General features: G+C 40.1%; 2 protein-coding genes and 1 long non-coding RNA gene across 6 annotated transcripts; 1 reads left to right on the forward strand and 2 right to left on the reverse strand.

Moving 5' to 3' along the window:
- The first annotated feature begins 250 nt into the window (after positions 1-250).
- On the forward strand, positions 251-4,807 carry LOC148863760 (phototropin-1-like). The gene is made up of 3 exons (XM_088975638.1): positions 251-1,520; positions 2,697-3,458; positions 3,636-4,807. Exons 2-3 carry the CDS (start codon positions 2,896-2,898, stop codon positions 3,901-3,903), a joined length of 831 nt encoding a protein of 276 aa, XP_088831764.1. The 5' UTR covers positions 251-1,520; positions 2,697-2,895; the 3' UTR covers positions 3,904-4,807.
- On the reverse strand, positions 3,927-6,698 carry LOC148863761 (uncharacterized). Its single transcript, XR_016109379.1, has 2 exons — positions 6,456-6,698; positions 3,927-5,098 (listed from the first exon to the last, which is right to left on the reverse strand). It is a non-coding gene; the product is annotated as an uncharacterized LOC148863761 (long non-coding RNA).
- A 1,402-nt stretch (positions 6,699-8,100) lies between these two features.
- LOC148863762 (microbial collagenase) lies at positions 8,101-14,913 on the reverse strand. Of its 4 annotated transcripts, XR_016109909.1 has the most exons (6): positions 14,564-14,891; positions 14,184-14,366; positions 13,979-14,038; positions 13,380-13,687; positions 8,728-8,819; positions 8,101-8,653 (listed from the first exon to the last, which is right to left on the reverse strand). XR_016109909.1 is itself a non-coding variant. In XM_088978113.1 (5 exons), the coding sequence occupies exons 1-4, from the start codon at positions 14,849-14,851 to the stop codon at positions 13,403-13,405; spliced, it is 816 nt and encodes a 271-aa protein (XP_088834239.1). In that variant the 5' UTR covers positions 14,852-14,891; the 3' UTR covers positions 8,101-8,653; positions 13,380-13,402. The 4 variants fall into 4 exon arrangements, 3 of the variants coding, with proteins under 3 accessions (XP_088834239.1, XP_088834238.1, XP_088834240.1); XM_088978113.1 differs by lacking the exon at positions 8,728-8,819; XM_088978112.1 differs by lacking the exons at positions 8,101-8,653; positions 8,728-8,819 and adding an exon at positions 13,074-13,237.
- Positions 14,914-16,087: the final 1,174 nt, after the last annotated feature.

Genomic DNA, 16,087 nt, shown 5'->3' on the forward strand with positions numbered 1-16,087 from the left:
ACTTTAGTAAAAACCTCCCTCCTATTTTTAAAAAAATTGTCAAAAACCTCCCTTCCGTCAATGAACAAGAGGAAAAGTTTTAAACCGATGATTTTTTTTTTCAAAATATCTATTTTACCCCTCTGACTACGACGCATGGCACAACCAAACCATGAGTTCTCTCTTTGCAGCGGCATCCCTTCGTTTCTAATTCCGGTTGGCTCAATCATTTCTCCAGCAAGATCCTGGCATCACTTGCGAGATTGCCCGTGCCAGTGAGTTTTGATCTGAGGCATAATAACTTCAACGGAGAAATCCCTCAAACTGGAACGCGGACAACTGGGATGAGCCACCTAAATAAACAAATCGATCAAAGAAACAGTGGACCTAGAAATTAAAAACGTAAGAATCAAGCTAACCGGATTTGGGCGGCCTAGCAATTGGAGCGGCCGAAGAGTGAAACCCCACCGTCACGGCATCGTATACGCATTGGAAAAATGGTACCTCTGCCTTTTGCATCCGAACACACCTCGCAGACGACTAATACTACACTATCCATCGGGATATGCTCTGTAACGCTTTCGTGCTCTATATACGGACGTGGGTTCATGTACGTGTTCGCCGTAGACATCATGAGCTTCTCTCTCATCCCCTGTAGCTTCCATGTTCTCATAATCCACGCGCCCCAACCCCAGCATCCCTTGTCCCGTGGATAAACACTCCGGCGTTGCAGTTTGACTATAAGAATTGCAATAACATGCCAGAATCCCATCAAATCTGGTAGAGGTATTTTCTCATGCAGGAAATCGATTGGTCGAGGCAATATGTAATTATCCCCTATCCCTCTTCTCTCTCTCCTCGACCGCTTCATCATTGTGACAAGGAAGAAGCAATCTTTGTCTTCAAGAATTGTAGAAAAATCTACCTTGTCGGTAATCGAAATTCCGTGGCAATTTCCCGGTGATGATCTTGATGGTTTCCGACGGATGAGAGAAATGGCGATCTGCTGAGGAGGGATTCCGATTTTCTGACTCAGAAAGGATCGAAAATTCTTGAACTCCAGAGACAAATGCACGTTGACGTTGTCGAGGTCGATTTCGCGCTCCCCATCAAAGAAGATCACCGGGAAAGAAGCGATTGTGAAATTTTCCGTCATATTTACTGGATTCTCAACGAAATTTCATCAATCTGTCGACGGAACTCCAGGGGCGAGGAGGAGTTTGGACGAATAGGAAGATACGAGAGTAGCTTTTAAATTGGAGAAAGGCACAAGGTTTCCTCTTTCGAAACTAAAAACTACATGAAGAAAGTGATGTTGGGGAGAGGCTCATCCCAGCTGTCTACCTTCCAGTCTGAGGGATTTCTTCGGTGAGGTTGTTATGCCTCAGATCGAAGCTCACCATCACTGGCAATCTCCCAAGTGATGTCGGGATCTTGCCGGAGAAATGGTTGAGCCGACTGGAACTAGAAACGAAGAGATCGCCGTCGCATAGAGAGAACTCAGGGTTGTGCCATGCATTGTAGCCGAAGGGGTAAAATAGGTATTTTGAAAAAAAATCATCGGTTTAACATTTTTCGTCTTGGTCGTTGACGGAAGGAAGGTTTTTGTAAATTTTTTTAAAAATAGAAAGGAGGTTTTTGCTAAAGTTAAACTATAGGGGGTTTTTATGAATGTTAGAAACTTGAGGGGAGGTTTTTGTATTTTACTTTATATATATTTTAATATATGCCACATATTTTTTATATATTATATATAAATATATTATAATATAATATTATACATATATTTAAATAATATATATTATAAATATAAAAAACCAAAAATTCGAAACCGACTGACTGGTTAACCGATGGTACTAATTTAATTTCGGTTTGAAGAAATGGAAAAACTAGTACCATCGGTTTGATTTGCAAAATATACACATGGTTTACTTAACCAAACCGTGGATACACCTAATTGTTTTCATCTAATGACTAAAGAGGTTCTATATCAACCTTTAGTACATTCATGGGTCTCTTGTGATATACAAACAGATACAATAAACCACTATTTAATTTTCATATTAAAGATAAGAAGGGTTATCCATGCATTACTTAAAGTTATTTATCAAAAAAATACTTAAAACTATTTGTGGTCCTGAAGAGGAATCCATTGAATTGAACATCTTTGTATTCATTGCAAATTCACCTGGACTATCTGGTCTCATCTCATTGATGCTGGTGGTGTTTGTTGGGTACTGTCGGGTACCGTGAAGGATCTGCTTAAGAGCTGGTACCTTCCAGGCCTCTCAATAAAGGTAAATACATTTGGAGAGCCATACCAACAGCAGTAATCTGCACTATATTGTCTGAGAGGAACGATAGTGTTTTCAGAAAAGAGAAGAAAGAACCTGAGGTGTTAATCCCTGAGTTTTGTAATCAGACCTTGTTTATGATGCTTAGATCATATACTATCATCATATCTTTTCCTTCATAAATAAAACTAGCGGAAGGGGGCCCGTGGTAAGCATAGGCCAAAAGACTTATCAATGGGTAGGTTATTTATATATAACTAATCAAAATGTGATTTTTATCTCTTAGACTATCCTTACCTTTCGCGTAATGACGCGCGATACTCCTACTGTTTAATTATTTGTACCTTTTAAATTTTGTGACAATTGTTGACAATTGTCTAATTCTTTCCCCGCCGTTAATGTTCCGTCGAAATTCATATACAGGTGTGATGTATAAATTTTCTTCAAAATCCAATTTTACCCTCCGTCCTTCTCCCTTACCGGTACCCGTAAGTTGCAGCGGCGGCGGTGATTTTGGTATCGTCGTTGGCGACTACACAGTTGCCGGTGCTAGAGTCGACCCTCTTTCCTTCTCGCCAACCCAGAACTCACCTCTCTCTACAACGGACATTCTCAGAAGACGATGATGCCGGCGGTAGTTCTCTATTCACCAAAGATGGAGGAAGAAGGAGAAAGAGAAGAAAACTTGGCCGCCTGTATCCGAGTGCATGGAGGGGTCCGCCGCTGCTGCAACTTGCAGCGGCCCAGCTCCTTAATCTTCGAGGAGAACCAACAAGACGGTGATACCAACAGAAAGGTCGAAAAACCAACGGGCGAAGCAGATACCGCCGCACAGAGAGCGGCGGAGTGGGGGCTAGTACTGAAGACCAATTCGGAGACAGGGAAGCCGCAAGGGGTCACAGTGAGGACATCCGGAGGCGACGACGCTAATAACAGGGGAAGTGGGACGTACTGGAGGGACTCAGGCACCTCGGTGCGAACCTCGGACGAGCTATCCGACGACGGGCCGAGCAAAGAGAGAGCGTTCCCGAGAGTATCCGAGGACCTGAAAGATGCTCTGTCCACCTTTCAGCAAACGTCTATCGTGTCCGACGCGACCAAGCCCAATCATCCCATCATGTATGCAAGTGCTGGTTTCTTTAAGATGACCGGTTACACCTCCAAAGAAGTCATAGGCCGGAACTGGTACCACATCATCTACTTTCTCACCTTGTTTTCATTAACTCGTTTTTTTACTGTTTTCAACTGCGTTTATTAATTTATTGTGAAATGTTAAACTGGTCCATAGTTCACTGTCGATCGTTTTCTCTAAACTTCAACTAATCAAAAGCTTGGTTTTGTCTGGGTTGGATGGGAGTGCAGCCGGTTTCTTCAAGGAGTGGATACTGATCCTGAAGAGATATCGAAGATCAGAGAAGCATTGGAGGGGACGAATTACTGTGGACGGTTACTGAATTACAAGAAGGATGGAACCCCCTTCTGGAACTTCCTCACCATTGCTCCCATCATGGGTTTCACCCTTACCTATTCCCCATCCCCATCTCCTTCACCTGCAGATGCGGAGGAACGAAGACCTCCAGCTTTTGCGATGGCAGAGAAGGCGGCGACTTTCTTTGATTTTTGCAAGTGAATAAGAATGGATTCCGAGCAACAGAGAAAAGAGGTAAAGTCCGACCTCGATTTATTCCTTAAATCAAAGCTACACAGATCGAAGCAGAAGCTTGCTTAACTTCTCCTATTGTCTTATTTCATGAAAGATAAGAGCATTAAGATTCATAGACCCAAGGTAACTCTTCTTGTTACCGGGACCGTTGCAACTTCCAATAAAAAACCGGGACCTCATTAGATAGCCCCGATGACAGTTGGTATCAAGTAAAGCTTTGAAAAAACTTGGAAACCAGAAGTATCCCTCTCGTTAGACTGCATTTGTTGCCTGGCAGCGCTGGCCTTCATTCTTTTTTCAATTTCCAGATTATACCACCTTAGCTTGCTCATGTTCAACTCTGCCCATGTTTGCATGGCATATATAAAATTGGAAGACTGCTGAGTTTTCTTCCTGTTCTTCAAAGATGAGTCACTCTTTCTGGTTTGACCAACACTGGATGGTGAAGTATCATGGTATGACTGGGAAGCATTGGCAGTGGATTCAGTTGGTGAGTTATGTGAAGAACAAGCATCCGATGGAACTTGTGGCTCTGAAGCATGTTCTGGCTCCTTATTGTTCCCAAATTTCCATCTCTCCAGCCGGACTCATCTCTGAGAAAATAAAGTCTAACTCCTCTAAATGTGGCATCCCTTTTTCCTCATTAGTTCAACCCACTTGTACTGCATTAAAAAAAAAATCAAGTTAGCATTTCAATTGATGTAGAATGAAGCATATCACATCTAAGAAACTTTTAGAATCCACACCGAATAGAGGTGATCCCAGACACTCTCGTTTGCTGTTAAAGAGGATCTACTGTGACTCCTGTACGATTAGTAAGGGTGTAGTAGTTGTTGTGCATATTCTTTAACTGATGATACTTATTTTCAAACTGCTCCTTTTTGTAGGCTTTGTTGTTGATCTTGTTAAAGTTCTCCATGATAAGATTCGACTCTTTAGTGTCAAAAGTAGAAGTGGGCTTGTTATTTGCCTTTACTTGTTGGACCATCAAATCTAAACACTTATCTTGAGAATCTGTCCATGTGGTCATTTCATATTGCCTACTGTCATCATCAATTTGTATAGGTTGGGATTCCATCCTGTGTATAAGAGAGAGCTTCATGTATGATATTTTTAGACGTGCACCTACGCCCCCAAGACAACCACACAAACAAAACATAACCTAAGAGAAGATAAAACACATCAGACCAAAAATACAAAAATGACCAAAGAACAATTGCTGACATTCCAGTAATCTAATTCATAACTGCCACACCATCTGGCTTTACTGCCCAATCACTCAATAAATGACATTCGTCCAAGTAATAAAAAGAGGAGATAGTAAACAAGCATCCACAATCCAATAATATGGTCTACCATGCATATCACATTATAGCTCATGGTTATCTATCAAACTCAAAACCAAGGGGCACCAATTTATATGCAATAAAGACAATTAAGGGTCTGTTTGGTTTATAGTCAAAATCGGAATTGAAATAGTCTATTTCCATAGTTTGTTTGGTTCAGACAGGAATAAAAATGGAAATTGAAATTAGTAGGAATGAGATTTTATTCCCAGAGGAGGGGCAAGGAATGGCCATCCCTCAAATGGGGGAATGCCATTCCGGCAGAAATAGGAATGGAATTCTGATTCTATCCAACCAAACAGTTGAAATTTCCGATTCCAGACCCTTATACCCATTGACGAAACGGGCCCAAGTATCTATATCTAACAGTACCCATTCTAACACTGTATCTAGCGTGGATATTATGCCAGATGAGTTAAAGCAAATAGAATATTATTATTAAAAAACAGCCTATGCCAAGAAAAGACAAAGGCTGAAAGTTACCATAGAAAGGTTTTCCAAAACCGTTAAGAAGATGAATTGAAAATAAGGTTTTTTTCTTTTTTCTTTTTACTTGAACTGTACTTGGGGTTTCTCATAACTCTTACGATTTAGAAATTTCCAACTCAAATTAAAATTCGTTATTCTCGCCTCCCTTGGTTAAAAGAATTTATAAATTGCATTTCAGGTTGACGTTTATACATATAAGCCGACCCTACACAGTTTGGTGTGGATCTTATATCTGTTGAGTTGAGTTGAGTTACTTGAGTAGATGTCTGTAGTCTATACGCATAAAAACAACAAGGGATGTCATGTCAAGGCTTTATCAGTGGTCTTTGCAATTTAAATCCCTATGATCAAACAGCAAAGGATTCAACACCCACAGTTCCATCGGGCAGAGTAATGGTGGACATTATCTAGCAAGTAATCGAATAAAAGAAAATGATATTTGAAACTTGCAGGAAAGGTAATGCAAACAGAACAATGAAGAACGTAGAAAAAAATTGTGAGACAAACAGAAGAGTCGATCGCGACAGAACAATAATAAAGAACATAGGAAGAAAGAAACCAAGTCCAGCGGTATACGATTATTGCTGTAAAAACAGGCAAAACCAACAATAAGATTGATCAATACAGGCAAAACAGTCAATAAATGTTTTTACATTAGATCCAACAAGGGTGATCGATGCATACTGCGAGAGGAGGTGCCAGGTGGGACTTCTGGTTCCGGCGGCCGGAGCAAGGGGCAAGTACAAAGTTTGTCACTGCAAGGCAGCACGAATTTTGTCACAACAAGGGGCTATCTCGAGGGTTTTGTGAAGTCCCAAGTCTGAATTCTGAAATAACGGTCTGGTTCCAGAACCATGAACAGATGTTTCCGAACACAAAGATCGTTTTGCGTTTCAGAAATCAGAACCAGACGCAGACGAAACACGTTCCGACTTCCAAGTTTTCTCTTACCATACTCCCCAGACTCAAATTACTTAAATATCCCTACTTGAGTAAATTTGGGACTTAATCTAAGTACCTAACCATTGGAGCCACGTGGGAAGGTCTTATGGTCGACTCACTACGAGGCTCTCGATAAGATCCATTATCCATCGCTCTCTTCGGGGCTTGCAATTCCATTAATGTAACAAGTCTGTTAAGGGTTGTCAATCCGATTTGGTAAAAATAAAAAATAAAAGGGAAGAAAGGATTAATAGCATATAAGGGAATTTTTGGGGTTTAATATGAATAAAAATAAAATATGTTAACTTTTTTAAAATAATATCAATAAAGAGTAAAAATACTGTTTTTCTTCTTCTTGTCATTTGTTCATCAAAGTTGCTGCCCGACACCGTCGTCCGCTGCTGCCTCCGCCTCTGGTAATATTGCAGGAGGTGGCCGGAGGCAGAAGTGGCAGCGGCGGCACTAGTGGTTTCTCTATCCAACGCCGCCACTTTCGCCCACCTCCGCCTCTGCCTCCAATAACGTTGCCGGAGGTGGAGGCAGCGACGGGCAGCAACGGATGGCGGTAGCGGGCATCAGCAATAAAGGGCAAGAAGAAAAAGATGAACAATATTTTTACCCTTTATTGATATTATTTAAAAAAATAATAATCTGTTTTTAAAATTTTTTAATTATATTACTTTTATTGATATTAAACCCTAAAAATTGCCGTTATATGATAGAAACCCACCTCAAAACAAATCCCAAGCCCCGTGGAGTCAATCGGCAACAAGAATCAATCGGCGGTAATCATCCATTCTCCTCATTTCTCTTTCATTATTCCTCTCATATATGATATTCTTCGTTTCTACAGACCACCGACGACGATTTCTCTGTTGCATCGAACTTCGACAGCATGGAATCACCAGCGACAAGTGTAAACCGGCAGTTGAGTTGGGGGAATTAATTGTTCTAAGTTCTAACATTGAAAATCTCACAATTTTTGTCTAACTATATTTACTTAACACCAATATAAAAGGTTTGATAAAAAAAACCGAAAATAACAAGCTGTTATTGGATGGGAATACTTGTTTTGCTAGACAGACCGAACATTTCAAGCTTTTGATCAATCTACAACAATGTGAAGATCCATGAACCAGACCTTATTCTTCCCAAGATGTGGGTCATTTGATTCTGGCATCTCCACAACTCACAAGACTTCCACTCCTCCCCCAGTGCAATCTGTATGCTTGAACTTTGAACTAGAATTGCAAGAACATCTTAACAAATAGTTGGAAACGTTGACATGGTCATAGACTTCAAAATTTTAACTTACACATGAAAGGCACCAGAACTATATTGTTGTTTCCTGATTCAGAGAGAGAACCCATCTAAATTACTTACTCCATGGGCAATGAAAGTAAACATTTTATTTAATCATAATAGAAAATCTCACACAAGGCCAGGGGATCCAATGAATACAAAAATAAGAACTCCATTAATTAATGTATCAGGGTCGCATTATACCCGACCGATTACTGCATCAAATCCCGCCATGGAGTGCGTCTTTGCCAAGCAATACCGACGTGCAAGCCAGAAAACTCCTGTGCCTCTGACGATTGGCCTCTCTCTTACTTCATTCATGAACGGGTTCCGATTCACCACGCTCAAGGAACTATCGTTGTATGGTCAGCTAGCAAACGCATAGCAGGGAGTCATTAGAAGGTTGAACTCATTATGCTGCGAAGACATGGCATAGATCCCTTGACCACACCCCATGAGGGTTGAATTTATATTGGTTATGGCTGTGAGTGGGTTGTCCATCACGTAAGAGCTCGTGGTGTTGGATAGCCGGCGGTAAACCGACGTGGAGGCCCCAACCCAACTGTCGGTTTAGACTTGTCGCCTGTTGATTTCACGTTGTCGGAGCTCGGTGAAACAGAGAAATTGCTGCCGGTGTTCTGTAGAAAGGAAGAATATCAGATTGGAAAGGAATAACAGGTTTGGAAGGGAAATGAGGAGAATGGATGCTTACAGTCGGTTGACTCCATGTCGTCGAACTCGCTAAAATTTCCACCAGTGAGGGTGGTCTCTTGCTCTTGAGCTAAGATTCGGGTGAAAATGAAACTGGGAAAGAGAATTCAGATGAATGAAGGGGAAAGATAAGACTCAGGTTTTGTTTCTACTTAACCGGTTGAACCAGGTTGACAACCTTAACAGACTTCTTACATTAATGGAATACAAGCCCCAATAAGGACGACATGCACGCCTTCTATTGGGGGGTTTACGCACCCCATGAACCGAAGGGCCCACTGAATCTGGACTCCTTTTCGCTATCATCTCAGATTCTCAGCCCTCAGAAAATTATCATTTACCAACACACAATCAGGCCTAAGAAAATGAGAAGAATGGTACCGTTCAGGGGCGAGCATGGGTTGGTTCGGCTCAACTCACGACAGAACCTATTATGTGAAGGTTGGTTTCAGGGCCAATTCTGGCCTTGGCAGTTACCGAGGTCAGTTCCAAGGTCTAGTTGCAAAATCAGTTCCTTTTTTACCCTTTCCCTTGAAAAAAATAGTGTTTTTTAAAAATTTATTTTTAATAAATATAATATATATTTTAAAACTTATATTATCTTTATTGATTAAATTAAATAACTTAATATGTATATTATCATAATATAAATATATGCTTCAAAACTTATCATTATAATTTAGATTTTATAAATAATACCTTTTACATTACTTATCATAATGCATGTATTAAAATATAAAATAAATGATCAAATCATTTAAATAACTAACAGCCAAATGAGACCATGACCTTTGTAATCATGAGCATTCAAGTTCAAATCTTCACATCCTCAAAGTATTTCAAGATTTATTTTATGACAAGTTCAATTCCACCAAAGTCAACCAAGACAGATTCATCACGACATTCGGGTAAGATAAAATCCTAAACCCTAAAACCAGCCTAAATGGGAATCAATTCCGAGAATTTGGAAGTATTCAATTCCAGGGTCGGTCCAAGGTCAGTTCCATTCACTTCCGGGTATAACCTACCCGCATTTGCTCACCCTTAGTGCCATTATCATCTCTCATGATCCCTATGGCCAATTCTCTTCGATTTCCAATATTACACCCATCAAATTTCAGTTTAAATTACCAACCAGGGCTATCCAAAATTGGATTTTTTTTTTTATTATACCCTAGATTTTTTATCATCGGATCAGATAGGGTCAAGTCCATATACGATCCGATTATTAAACGGATACAGATTTTAACACCCAAATCCCATTAATTGATCGGGATTCGGGTATTGGATTTTCGGAATCCATTTACAGCCCTACTAATCTTACTAATCTGTATCAACTCTATAACATCATCGACTTTTAATTTTAGCATAAAAAAATTCGCATTATGTCTCCTCCAAATCCCCATAATACTGCAGCCTTGTGCAATGAAAAAGGGTTTTTCATTTAGTATAAGCTTGAATCAAAACAGGGGAAATAGATCTTCCACAGAGTGGAATACTTCCAATATTATCAAAGAGGTTGAAGAAATTCCATACCTCTTATCAAAGAGGTGGAATAGATCTTCCCAGGTTTTTAATGCTTTTGAACATCTAACTGGGCTAACTGCATGGTAGCCACCAAACCCACCACCCAGCCAGATTTCAATGTCAATGCCTGGTTTAATGTTAAAATACTGTTTTTAATGTAAAAGTGGTGAAAAAACAAAGCTTTCACTGTAAAAAGAGCAAATCTATAATTGTTTTCAGTATACCAAAAAAAAAAAAAAAAAACTGCCCCTTCTAAGGTGAAAGAAACAGAACCTTAGCTGCTAAAAACTGCTTAAATAACAGATACAACCCTCATATTGTGGGGTGACTGGGTGAGTGTTTAAAATCAAGTTAATTAAACACTGGCCACACAAAATATTCCTTGCACGTGGTGTTTGAGTCATTCATAACATGTTTTCCTATCTGTTTTTCTGAAACAGGTACTTATCTCCCTAGATGTTTAACCATGTTAAATGATGATGAAGATGGCAGAGGATATGACAGAAAAAGCCCTGATAGCTGATTAACTAGTAAAGGCAATGTAGAAAAAGAATATCAAGCCAACTGTCCAGACTGTATCTTGAAATGCAAATCAGTACTCAAATATAGACTCTGCCCAGAATTGTCTGTTTGACTGAGGACACTAAAGCACACCTTAAATGAAAGGTGAGACGTCACTTTTTGGGGCATTTCTTTTCTATTAAAAAAATGCACAGCATTTTAACAAGAAATCTTGTTTTTAAAGTGTTTGGAGAATATGGCCTTAAATAAAATCAGTTTAGAAAAGAGAAAGGCCATTTAGGAAAGAAAGAATCTCTCGTAAAAATTTTACTGGTGGGTATTGTGCAAGCTGTTAAGTTCCAGACCTCTGCTGTTGTCTCCAGAGTCTTAATTGTTGACATCAGCCGGAACACACTGGATGAATAGAAGACTATTTTCTTCAAGCTTTTATAATGAAATTTGAAATTGTTTTTGGTTTTGCATCCAGAATTGTATATATGCCTGAGTAATGTTGACAACAAGGCACTAGGCTGCCGTGCTACATGCATATCACCTGAAAGCTTGAACTGTGCAAATCACTTAAGATTCCTGTTTTACATTTTCCCTCATTAAATGGGTATCCAGGTCTCATACTCTTATTCAGTAACAATCATTTTGTTTAGCATTTGTTTTAGTCTTGGACCACATCACCTATTGCACTGATAGCCCTTGCTTAATTCTAACTAACTGTAATTTGTTCCAGCTAATTATCGAACTTTATCTTTGCTGCAGACTAGCTTATTTCCTTCCTCTGTAAATCTACACCCAATCTGCAATATTTTAGTCAGTTGGCATTCTGCCTGAGTGCTTTATAACCATTTTGGTACACATGAAGTTCCCAATTTTCAGCAGGTTAAGGAAAAAACCAATGTATAATCTTGGTAGATTTGTAAAACAAGAAATATAGCAAACAATTATCAAATTTTATATTCCATAAGAAAATCTGAAGCTGGTAAGCTATTCTTTTAAAGAATATTGAGGATTGTATCTGAATATACATAACCAAATGCAGCAATGTCCATCTTCTTGCACTTTCAGTTCTCTGGGGAAAAACACGCTTCCCGCATATTGGTATGAATAGGGAGGGAGATTTTGGAAGTATTCATTGTGATCTGTGACCATTAAGTCAGGTTGGAGTAGTGTCGGCTGTTGATTTCAGCAACTAATTCTATTACACAGAGCAAATGTTTCAGTGTAGGCTACAACAAACTCATAAGGTGGCAAGGGAGATGAGATTTTAAATGTGCTATAGACTGCAACTATTATGTCAAGTTTGAATTTATACCTTCAGGGATAGATGTATCACTCTAGGGTACAACAAGCTCTTGCTGATGATTTTTTTTGCTAGGTTAAATTTTATTTCCAGCTTAATGGACTAAGGTATCTCTATGGGATTTTGGATGATTTCTTCAGTGATGTTTGCTATATTTTTCCTTCAGTTACTAGGTCAATATGTTGCCTCTAGTTGCTCAAGAGGTTTAGTAAATCCAGGTCCTCAGTAGGTCAAACGAGCACAGTATATCAAGCCTTTTGACTAAGGTCTAAGTCTTTCCTTCGTGCATATCTAAAGCCCTTTGTATATAGTACTTCGTTCTTTCCTTTTCTGTGCAGGCGAATGCATTTAGTTCTGACAAACAGATAGGACATGGCACTAGGACAGTTATAGTGGGATCATGAGCCTAATTACTGCAATTTACTTCATGTTTCATGCTATTCCATATATAAGCTGGAAGATCACAGGATGCAGCTACATCCTAAAGGTGAGGTGTCTTTAATAAGAAATTAAGGATGCGGAGTCCATTGCTTGCTAGAGGGAGATTGTGATATCAGAATCTAGTCAGACTCTGTAATTCATCCTGCTTAGTTTCCTACAGCCTTTCTTTTCACCCTTTGACTTGAAGTGCAGGGTAATCATGAAAAGAAGGGAGTTTTAAAAAAAATGCATAGCTAGTAATATGTAATGTTGTTGATTTGGGAAGTAAATATATAAAGGGCCAATACCCTATGTTGGTCCCAGCTATCTAAAGTATTGAGATGGATGGACTGGTTAGGAAGGTAATGTAACACTCTTTTCTGGTAATTATTTCTCTTTTTAGGTATAAAGAAAGCTAAGATACATTGACCCTAACATGTTGCAGAAACTTGGGGATGGCTCTGAAGGGGAGAAAAGAAAGCAATTAATGCAGAACCCAACTAATAAAAGGCAAAAAGCTAAGGACCGAGCGATGATGTATCTCATTACCTTAACTGTGCTTGGAAATGTAATAGAAAGAGGGAGAATTAGCCAACTAATGAAAGGCATAAAGATAAAAACTGAATGATCTGAGAATACAGTTTTTCTTCCTCTTTTTGCAATTAGGGGTTACACACTGCCTACGTTACCAAGAAGCATTATAAGCCTTCTCGCACCCACACTTTGCCCAAAAAAAAGAGCTTTCTGGTGCCTGAGTCCAAGATTTTGATTCTTCAAATGCCAGACAGAGAGAGAGAAAGAAATGGATTTTCTACACCCTAATTCTAAATATGTAGAAGAATTGATATGAATACATGTTTTGAATACAAGGTATAACAATTTCCTGATTTTACCTTTAAATGAAAGCAACAATGAATTATGTGACACGTCGACAGCGGCACCAGAATGCAGTTCCACCACCTCTTCCTTGGGCAACAGCTATCTCCTCATCAACATAGAACCAGATGAAGAAGGGGTCCTTAGTGTTAGGTTCCCTATCCTCTTTCTGGCCCAGACTAATCTGTAGAGGACCAAATGACCCGACCTTTATCCGGATGCACTCAAAAATGAAAGCCAATATCCTCTTCTTCCATGAAAACCTGCCTTCGAAAGTTAAGCACCCGATTGGCCCAAGATATGCTCCATTCTCGATCCTCTTTGCCTGATAATACAAGGAACTGTTAGTGTCTAAGGTATACACAGGAAGCGCGAAATGCTACTTCTAGCATCTAGTCTTGTTTAATGAACAGATTAAGGTTTCTCTAACATTAGTACTGAAATCTTTTTCCCATGAAAATATGTTTTAGTTTATGTCATCTCTGATCCAGCAGGGGGAACAGAACACTTTTCATCTCCAAGACAAGATATCAAGAGAAATCCTATTTCAAACTAGTCTGGTTTTGACCCACCAGAAATTTAAAGAATTAGTTTAAAAAAAAGGCAAGATGCTTACAGCAGCATCAAATCGTTGAACAGCAGTAATGGGGAAATAGCTACCACGCTCCAAGCGACCCTACAGAAACCAGTCCACAAGATCGATCAGTGCCCAAATAATAGAAACACCAGATGATATCAGCAAATAATCAATTAACATAGTTTAGTTGCTCAAATAAAGAGATTCCCAGAGAAAGAAATTAAGGAAAGTGAGGATAGGTAACCTGAGCAGTGAAGATAAGCATCCAAGTTCTTCCTGGCGATTCTGTCCCCCCAAGTGTATTGAGAAACGCGGAGGTATCGAGTTTAGCCTTCTTAATCACAGCTAGTGCAGCAAGGACCTCGTTCAGGGGAACCCGTCTCGTCTTTGCTGCATTCTTAAGCACCTTCACACTCTCCTCAACTTCCTGAAGAAAAAAGGCTTAAATGATCAAAACTAGGGTTGCCGAATCCACTACACCACCCAGAATTCAGAACTATTCAAAACAAACATGGTATGTTTGATCCAACTGACTGTGAACCAGTGAATCAGGCAACTCTAACCCTCTAAGGAGGACATAAAATTATAAAAAGAGGAAGACTAGGATGAACCAAGAAATCTTACCTTATTGCGTTGTTCTTTTGGCTGCTCTTCTTGGAGAACAACAGACGCAGTTTGTTGGTCCTGTTCCTCTAGAGCTGCTCTGGGCTGCAGTCGAGAGAACCTGGGAAAGTGAGTTGTAATTCTGAGATGAGAGATGTTTTTGGTGTTGGGATAAAGTGGGGCTTGAAGAGGGAGTCGGGAGGGAATGAAGGAGGTTTGAGATTTGTGGGAAACGATCCAACTGAAGGAGTTTATCGTTAGTGTAGCCATTTCTGCTCTTCCTCTACAACCAGGTAAAGGTCGTTGCATCGTGGACTGAATTTCTATTTTTGAATTCTTCGTTTGTTTATCTTTATATTATGAGGCCACTTTTGGTGTTCAGATCATCAAATAAATATGTCTGCGATACTACTTGGACAATTGTTACACGTGGCAACTGATGTGGCAACTCAAAGTGGGTCCAATCTCCACATAATCCTGTCTATGTGGCAAGTTTTAATCAAGTAGTCCAAATTGACAAAGTTGAACTGTCATTGGAACACATAACACGGAAGTGACGTGCCACGCATCTCTATAGAAGACCATAAACATGGAGTCAGGAACATGGACCAGTCAATTTGTAAAACATTTGGGAATTTATGGAAAACCGAAAACATACAGAAATAGTAGCAAAAATACAGAAAAAAATATACAAATTTGCCAAAAACATGAATGCATATAATCAAAAAGAGTTCAGACGTTCAACGTTTTAATTTCTCCCGGAATTTTGTGATAAATACTTATACCTCCCTCTCTTTTTTTATATGATTTGCTTATACCTCATGATGAAGGAAGATTTGGCCCAACCTCGTAATCATTCAATACGTGGAAAATGTAACAGCTCGATACAACAGTACGCCCGAGGCGCAAGCTCTGAAAGGAGGAACTAGCGGTCCGAACTCCCTACAAGGAGTCCGAACTCCCTCGCAAGGAGCCCGAGCTCTCCCTTAGGCCCCGAGCCTTACAAACACAAAGGGCAATAACACGAACTGGCCTATACCATGGCAGTTTGGGACACACCTCTATCTGAACTCAAGACTTCACCTTGCTCACCACTCCAGCACTTCACCTCCAGGACGCCGAACTGAACAACCGTACCATGCCTGACACCAAGGAAGTCCGTATCCAGGGGCGGCGCACCTGATTGACTTGGGATCTGACGCTTGACAGCCGCACTTCAACGACCACCTGCCACTGCCATCTCTAGTTACAGAGACGGCTCCGACAAAGAGAGCAGTGGCAGTTCAGCCCCAGCAGAGGCGATGACACCCGAACTAGCAGGAGCGCAAAGATAATCATGCCCGACCTGACAGAAGCTTAGGAGTGAGTGCGCGAAGTGGTTATAAAAGGCTCCCTACCCCCCAAGAACAAGGTATGTGAACTTTGCGCCATCTGGTTTTATCTTGCCTTTGAGAGAATACTAACTTGAGCTTCAAAGTAATCTCGTCGGGTTCCTCCCCGATGATTCTTCATCTTCTCCGTTTCAGGCTCCCTGTTGCCCCAGTC

The sequence above is a fragment of the Nelumbo lutea genome, chromosome 3, assembly GCF_056320005.1.
Source record: "Nelumbo lutea isolate HS-2025 chromosome 3, American lotus-T2T, whole genome shotgun sequence".
NCBI lineage: Eukaryota > Viridiplantae > Streptophyta > Magnoliopsida > Proteales > Nelumbonaceae > Nelumbo > Nelumbo lutea.